Below are 8,322 nucleotides of genomic sequence, written 5' to 3' on the forward strand. Positions count from 1 at the left end.
ATAAATCCTCTCTTCCTTTCTATGTAAGACTTGACTCCTGTCAACATCTAAATAAACAATTTTTTTTCTTTTTTTTGTGAGGTATGTTTCATGCTGTTAGCCTAAACTAGGTCAAAAAAGAATCAGAGGAGGCACAAACAAAGGAAGTGGACACAGATGAGTTGCGTAAGTAATGCTCTTTTCAGCTAGGTTATAAAAGAAGGGCCTGTGCACCATGCTGTTTAACTTGTTCCCACCTGGAGCTGCAAGAACTGTGTTTCTTTGTAATTGAACATCTAAGCCTTGGACAGGCCTTGTCCTCGTCAGCTTGGACACCTTTGTCCTCATCAGCTTGGACACCTGCTAGTGTTTCTTAATGTCTTTAAAGAACCTTTAACATTTAAATCTTTAGTACTGTAAAAAAAAAGTGTATTGTTATTTTTATTGCATTATCTTTAAGTTGCTTACTGTACTTTTAATATTGTTGTTGAAGTTCTTGGACCTACTACTTTAGAGTACTAGGTTTAGAACAGATGTCTTAGGCTTTGGAAGTCATGCTGGGGAGCCACAAAGGAGTGAATAAAAGAAATATTTATTAGAATGGTCTTTAAAAATTGTTCAGAACTATTTCTTTATCCTGAATGTTGTAAATACTTTGGCCGCCTGAACCCTGGCTACTATGGGCCAAAACTGTCAGCCATACCTTCTGACAGTGTGCAAACTGTTGTCGTGTTTGGCTTATTTGCAGACCTACCTGCCAGCTCCTCCCCAAGGTTTGCAAGGGAACAGTATTGTTCTGTATTTTTTCCATCATCAGTTTCTAGAATTTCCAAAATGTCTCTTGTAATTGGGGGCTGAGTACCAGGTTTCCCACACCTATTTTTTTTGGAAGAAAAAGAATCTCTAAATATCAGCACAATGTTTTTTATTATGTTTGAGCACAAAGGCAGCTGTGGTTCTCAAGTCCTACTGAAACTACGTGGGTCTTGATCTGAGTGCATTTGTTTTGACCTGTTAAATAGTACTTCTGAATTGTACCGTAGCTTACATCCCTCATAAATTGCTGTGAGCTGTTAAGCTAGTTTTGCTGATGCTTGAGAAATACAAGTTTCTTGTGCCTTTGTCAGTTTTTGGTTTAAGAAAAAATTTTGTCTTTGTAATTTTTCTTTGTAAAGAAAAATCCATTAAGTCTCCAGTAGGAGGCTCACTCTTCTAGTGTCATAAACGCCTTGCTAAGTTAAGTTTGAACAAAGGTTTTTTTTCTAGGAAGCTGAAGAGGAAGAAGGAAAAGGTGCAGCTGAGGTGCATACACTGGAGAAACAAACATGTGGGAGAGTCAGAGACTGATGGAGCACTGAAGGATCCCAAGGAATGAACTCAAGAGAAGTGAGTACTGTGCCTTTCCGTGTCCGAGTCTAAACAGCCTTCCCTGGTAGAGCTCGGGGCTGGTGCCATCCCAAACCACCACCTTCTGTGCTTGCACTGGGGGCGAGGGCCACAGTCCAGCAGTGCTGTATTCATCACCCAAGAACCAGTGGAGAGTAACTTCTCGGGGAACAGCATTAAGCACGAAGGGCACTAAGATTTATTCCCTGCCCCCCACCCCTCCCTTACTACTTACTGGTATAGTATGTTCTCCATCATTCTCAATGTTTTTCAGAGAAAATACTGGTTTAAGTAGCTACGTCTGTGCAACTGGTGGATTTATTATCTTGTATAAACTTTGCAAACGTGCCACAAGGTGCACAAATGCCATTGCAGTTTATTAGAATACAAAAATGTGAACGAAGTTACCTGAAAAAAACTGCTGTATGGTTATCTGAACAGCTGATGGCTGCTCAGTAATTACCTTATTAAGCAACACAGATTTCTGTGCTTATGTAACAGACGCTTAAAAGTAGACTAGTTAGATCTCAAGTAGTTAAGAGATCAAGTATTTAACAACTGCTTGGACAGTGTTAAATTAGTGTTAAAGTTGTGCATACAAGCTTAATGCTATGGCTAGTTCTTAGGAGCAGATCAAATTGCAGTTTCCAAACCCAGTATTAAAATCACTCGTGCAGGTGAGGAAGGGATGGGATGTTCACTTTACCTTTTATTGGTGGGGCTTCTAGATATCAACTGGCTGTGAATGCATCAGGTGAGAATAAAAGGAAGTTACAGGACTGGTTATAGCCTGTTGTGGGGACGCTGGCTTCTCACACAGAGGGCTGCAGAGGTAAGTCACACCTCTCAATTTATTAACTAGTCATTTTTATTTTGGGATGTAATGTAATATCAGTTTGCCTTTTCTTAGTTCTGTTCCTTTCCTCATTGTGTGCCCGGTTTGTAGCATAGGGAAGAAATCCACAACTTATTCCTCCTTCCTTTGCCTCTTCTGTAAACAGGTTCTGGTCTTACTCTGTTTCCAAAACACTTAAGCAGGAGAGGGGATGTAAGAAGCTTTATGTCTCCTTGGGTTTGTCCCTGCTTGCACAGAAAAAGCTACAATTTCTGCAGAAAATACAGTATCATGTGATAGCTGGGATAAGCAGGTACTAAAGTAATCTCAAGCATGAGTAGGATTAGCCAGCAATACAGACTGGAAACATCAGTTGCTGCTAAAATTCTGTTTCCTCTCTTGCCAGACTTTGATGGTTGAGAGAGCAGTATTTTGTTTCTCGCAGGCAGCCACCTCACTTAATGCAAAATGAATTGTCTGTATTCAACACTTGGCATGTTCTGTTTGGCATCCAAAATTTGTTTCACGCTGTACCAAAGAGCTACTACCACATCCTAGTTCTGAGCACCGTATGAAAACAATGGTGAGCCCAAGGAGCAAGACTTTTGACAAGATAATGAGTGAAAGAAGGCAACACTGAAACAACTGCAAAGTGACAGTAAACAGAGCTCTTTCTGTCTTAGCGCATGTTGCCTCTCTGTGTAAGTGCCTCGGAGGCTAAATCTGAAATGTCTACCTGCTTAAAAACAAACAAACAAGAAACTCTGCTTTTTAAAATAACCCAAAAAACCTGTTTAGGTTACTTCATTAATATTGAATAGAATTATTGAGGTAGTAATTGGTCAAGGTCCCTACTAAAATGCATACTCTAGGGGACTATTAGAAAAATACTGGCTTTGTAGTGCCAGGGCTGTGGTGACAGACAGACACGAAGAGGAAGAAAAAGGAGAAAGCACTGCTGAAAGACCTGAGAAGATGCACAAGGTGAAATGCTTTTCTGTAGAAGCTAGTACTCCATTTCTGTAAATAGCAGGTGCAGAAGAGGCAAAGCTGTACAAGGTAATGCTGGGGGCCTGCAGTGTGGTGTATGCACTGCGAACAATTTAAGGCATCAAAAGCATTTAAAACCGAAATGATCTCTACTGCTTCAGTATGCTGCCAGGCCCACCACTGATCAACGAGTGGGGAAAAAGAAGGGGAGAGCTTTTGTGTCCCTGGCCTGAGAAAGTGCAGTTCCTCACTCTGCAACACCTTATGTTCCTTAAGAACTTAGCAAGGAAGTCTGCTAGTGTGTCCAACACTGTTTACCCAAAGCATGTTCCCATGAAGGCACTTGAATGTAAGTTTTAATGTTTAAGCAAAGGAGAGGACTGTGATTTTATTTACTATCTTACCTGTCGCAGGGGCACTGATTCTTGAGCGTAACAAACTGTGGTGGTCTCTGCTGCAGATGGCTGAACAAAATGCAAGAGTTGTTCCTGTATTTGAAGCACTTGCAAAGGAAGATCTTTTGACCAACACAGCAGGAAACAGATGTGTCCAGAGGTAAAGCTGGTTCTTCAGGATCAGACTGTACCTACTGTTTCTAGTACAGCTGTTGGAAAACAGATGACCTAGCTCCACACGGCTTCCACTAAGGACACCTCAAGGCAACTGTACAGACATGCAAGGATCATGGGGCCCCAATTCACAGCCTGCTGCCTTTTCAAAGCATTTTGTATACAAATGGATTTATCAGACATACTTAATGTATTTAAGTGGTTTTAATAAAAGACTTCCTAGTATTATAAGGGGTTTTGTTCTGAGGAGGGACTAAAAACAGAACTGCGCTTTTTTTACATATACAGGCTTATTTTCAGAGGCTTTTCAGTCAAGGCTGAGGCCTTGAATATTACAGCCTTGACAAGATTGACACTTTTGGAATATCCTGGTTTTAAGATACTAAGAAAAGGCATTATTCCTGAAGTGTTCACTTGCACCCACTCCATCTGTCTAGATACCGCTGCACTTTCCCCTAGGGGGAAACATGCCATGGGCTGGTTTTCTCTGGAGCATTTTGGGATTAAGGGCAAAATATTAAGAGAATTACAGGTTTGATCTCTGCTAAGATATGGAAGCTAGAGATCCATGTATTTCTATTGCATTCCTCACACCCCTCACATGTATGCTGAAAAGACACCTCACCTCTTGCCTAGTGTAAGAGTTACAAGGAATTCCCTAACAAAAAAACCCCACTAAATTACCACCTTCTCACCCTCACTGCGGTTTACAAAAGAACTGCCCTTTCTTGAGGTTTAAACACTTAACGTAAGTAACTTTGACGGCTGCATACCCACATTTGGCAATGTTAAGACCTGACAAGACTGAGTGCCAGAGTTTGACACAAGCACTGAATAGCTTTGGTCCAAGTTCTCCTGCACAGCTACTGCTATTGGTGGCCGTCCTTTTGTCCGATTCCATACCTCATAACTGGACAGCTTCAGGTGCTCCTAGCCAGACAGGTCTGTGAGCTGCTGCAGGGCCCCTAAAGAGTGCAGGACATCAGTATTGTGCTTCAGCTCCCAGGGTAGAACAGATCATAGAATTGTTATGGTTGGAAGAGACCTCAAAGATCACCAAGTCCAACTGTCTACCTGACACCACCATGCCCACTAAACCATGTCTCGAAGTGCCACATCTAAACGTTTTTTGAACACCTCCAGGGATGGGGACTCCACCACCACCCTGGGGAGCCCGTTCCAATGCTTAATGACCCTTACAGTGAAGAAGTTCTTCCTGATATCCAACCTGAACCTCCCCTGGTGCAACTTGAGACCATTTCCTCTTGTCCTACAACGATGCAGGTTATGGACAATGTGTCTCTGGCCATTCATCCGAGTGCAGCCGCAGAGCTCCATGCTGGATTTAAAGCAGAAGGTAGCTGTAGCACTGACTGTGATAAAGTGCAGAAGGAGAGAGTTCCCCTAGATGCCAGTCTTTTATTCCACTCTCTTTCAAGCCAACAGCGATCAAAAAGTGGACCCCATTAAAGATGTGTCCTTTGCTTCACCCACCTGGAAGAGGGACAATGCGATGTACGTGAGCAAGGTGTGCCATCACGCTGCACCTACTGAATGCACAATGCAGAAGGATTACAAAAGTAAAACATGCAAGAAGCCCTAAACACGCCTTCCCAGGCACCACGTTGGCTAGGTCCACTCTAGAGCACCTTAAAGCAGGCAGGTCGCACAGGTGCTCGGTTTTGGCCCCTGCTACAGAAGCTGAGAGAGGTAAACCTCTGGGTATCATTCAGGTCAACTGGGCAAGTACAATTTCATTAACATTAGGGCTCTAGCTTTTCTTTTCTAAACTAAATGCCTTTTCAGTAATGAGATTGCTAGACTCTCTCTAGTATCCTAAATAGAGCAGAGCTTACGCATGCAGTGGTAGCTTTTTGAACATTTTGGTAGAAGGAGAGGAAATGCTGTATTAAAACTTGGCTTCTCTTTGGAGGATCTCTTTTGCTTTTTTTCTCCTTAGCACAATCATGTAGGTTTTATAAAACAGTTTTATAATAACCTAGATACATTCATAGTACAAACTTCCTGAATTGATGAATTTATTAAGCAAAAAGCTCAGCCTTACAAGTTTTGTCCAGAAACTTATACAAGTTTATCCAAAAATAAATTCTACTACCTCGGACTATTTACAACAAAAATCTAGACCCCTGGTTTTGGTACCTTTTATTTGGGATGAGCCGAGCAGATCAGGAGCCAATCTTTTCAGCTGTCTCTACAGTAGGCAGGTTTCCAGTAACGTGGGCTACAAAACACCTTAGCAAGTGAACCCCTGAAAACTCCAGAGAACTGTGGAAACAAAGGCGTGGATGCTCAGTGCCGGATACTCCTGTGTCTTGGCGTAATGCAAGCAAACTCAGCCACCGGCTGTGTTAAATTACATTTCCCAGGGTGCAGTACAACCTTGGTAAGAGTAAGCGCTTCAGCTACGCCATCGAACAATGACAGCTTGCTGCTGTTAACGCAACTCCAAAGAGAATGGGAAAGCCCATGAGCACATGGCACAGGGACTGCTGCCCGCCTCGGAGAACGGGCCAAGGAAGAAGCAACCTTGCAAATGGAACTCCACTCACTTGCAGAGGAGGAGGAAGAAGGAAAGGGGCGCTTCGCCATCAGCAGCCCACCCTCCCTCCTTGGGGCACAGAGAAGTGCCACCTTGAGAGCAGTCAGAGCCATTTCAGGTAGTTTGCCCTATTGAAATCATCACCTGAAAGGAAACGGCAGCAATGGAGAAGGGCTGTACCTGACCAGGAATAGCTGAGGAAAGCATCCCTGAGTTTTCTCCTTTACAAACTCCTGGATCTCCAGTACGTTCTTTAACAACAGTCCCCTGGAAGCTCGGTCAATTTTTGTTAACACCATCTGTGTGGATCCAGAAAGGGAGGATTAAAAGAAGAAGATTATTTTGCTGCTAGCCTGGAACATCTCTAAGAGTCCTGGACCACCTTGCAAGGCAGGCCGAAAGCTCTGGGTCATAGCTAGTGGGGAAAATGGGATAATACAGTTCACCAAAACACTTCTATAGCCTGCATAAGGAGTGGCCCTTTTCAAGCTCCTCAAGCTGAGCACTGAAAAAAAAGCATCCACTTAATAAATTAAGCAAAAAATCCCTTAAATCCCACTTGCCCCCCTCAACACATTTTAGGCCTCTTTTATTAACAATAAAGGTGAGGGGGTTGCTACTTAGGTAGCACAACTTGCATAAGCTCAGGTAGAGGGCACACACCTTTATAGAGCACCTGTAGCTTATAACCAACACAAGAACAAAGCACTACCTACCACATAAGGAATCCCAAACTCTTCCAGCATCTCTACTGCAATATGATCTGTTTTCTGCAGTCCTACTACACCATCAACTAAGAGAAAAGTCCTCTTCAGGCTGCCAGAAATACAAGCAACAGTAATCACCACCACTATTTATTTCATGCCTGCTCTGCTACTTCCAAATTCATAAGCAAGAACAAGTAACACGGGATCTGGGGACAGGAAAAGCCAAGCAAAGCCATGCGTGGGAGCGGAGGGTCAGCATGGAGCAGCACCTCAATCTTTTCTGCTGATTTGATCTGTCTAAGCATGAATGAGTGACATCACAGAAGTTCCCAGGGAAATGACGTCAGAACTAATCAATACTACCACTGGAAGCAGCTACCCCTCCTGCATTTTTTTACCTAACTACATGACACTGTATATAGGTGTCTGGCTTTCATTGCTCCCTGGAGATACAGTTTAGTCCCTTACTTGCACCGTTCCTGCAGATAGGCCTCCACCATCTCCACAAAGTCTTGCGGGGCACGGTAGCCGTATCCTGGCATATCCACCAGAGTAAAGTACTTCCCTACTTTGAAGAAATTCATCTTCTTGGTGTGGCCCTGGGGAGAGGATTTAGGCAAGATTAAGGAAGGGAGTGGTTTTAAAAAGTTGCTTTAAGCAGTGGACTAGAAGCTGCCCTGCAAAAACATTGCTGGGCACCTTTCTCACCCCAGAGAAGGCTGCAAAAATGCTACTGTTGCTTTAAGCTGCCTAGTCTCCTACCCCTGTAGCAATCCTATGTGGCTCTATCCTTAAAACAGACTAAAAATACCTTCCCCGGTCTCTGTTCTTGGTTCTTCCCAAAGGACTTCACGGCACATCTGTGCATCTTGTATGACTCTTCTGTTGCGTGGGCTAGCCCTGGCTGAGGAGCTAAGCAGGGCTCTTTCCACCTTTTCCTTTGCTAGAGCAAGGCCTGCACCAGCCATGAGCTGGCAGCCACCACGGCCAGCCTTGAGCTGGCAGCCACCACGGCTGGCTCGTTCTCCGGCCGCTTCAAGTTACCCAAGAGGACGTTTCCTCCCGCCCTTCTCAGCCCTATCCTCGGGGTTAGTGCCAGCTTCCGACCAAGAGGGAGGGAAGTTATAAATGTCACTTACCGGAGTTTTTGACACTCTGACCTCCACTTCTGGAGACAGTGAAAACAACGCCCGGATTAAAGATGATTTCCCCACATTGCTTCGGCCGATGAAGCACACCTGCAGCAGGAGAGGCAGAGAGAGTACTTCTACACCTGCCCACCTCCCCTCACCCAAG

The 8,322-nt window shown here is 43.9% G+C and overlaps 1 protein-coding gene across 1 annotated transcript; it reads right to left on the bottom strand.

The window, feature by feature from the left end:
- Positions 1-5,158: 5,158 nt before the first annotated feature.
- GTPBP8 (GTP-binding protein 8 (putative)) lies at positions 5,159-8,295 on the bottom strand. The gene is made up of 6 exons (XM_009698564.1): positions 8,166-8,295; positions 7,495-7,625; positions 7,036-7,135; positions 6,500-6,618; positions 5,920-6,045; positions 5,159-5,309 (listed from the first exon to the last, which is right to left on the bottom strand). Exons 2-5 carry the CDS (start codon positions 7,608-7,610, stop codon positions 5,946-5,948), a joined length of 435 nt encoding a protein of 144 aa, XP_009696866.1. The 5' UTR covers positions 7,611-7,625; positions 8,166-8,295; the 3' UTR covers positions 5,159-5,309; positions 5,920-5,945.
- Between the last annotated feature and the right edge of the window lie 27 nt (positions 8,296-8,322).

The sequence above is a fragment of the Cariama cristata genome, unplaced genomic scaffold, assembly GCF_000690535.1.
Source record: "Cariama cristata isolate BGI_N322 unplaced genomic scaffold, ASM69053v1 scaffold9384, whole genome shotgun sequence".
Taxonomy (NCBI): Eukaryota; Metazoa; Chordata; class Aves; order Cariamiformes; family Cariamidae; genus Cariama; species Cariama cristata.

What these genes read in the sequence shown, in the direction of transcription:
- GTPBP8 (XM_009698564.1), bottom strand. Translation starts at nt 7,610, where the DNA reads ATGAATTTCTTCAAAGTAGGGAAGTACTTTACTCTGGTGGATATGCCA. An exon ending in TATCTGCAGGAACGGTGCAA is followed by an intron (nt 7,136 to 7,494) that starts GTAAGGGACTAA and finishes TATTTCTGGCAG; the next exon opens with CCTGAAGAGGACTTTTCTCT. An exon ending in AGTTTGGGATTCCTTATGTG is followed by an intron (nt 6,619 to 7,035) that starts GTAGGTAGTGCT and finishes GGATCCACACAG; the next exon opens with ATGGTGTTAACAAAAATTGA.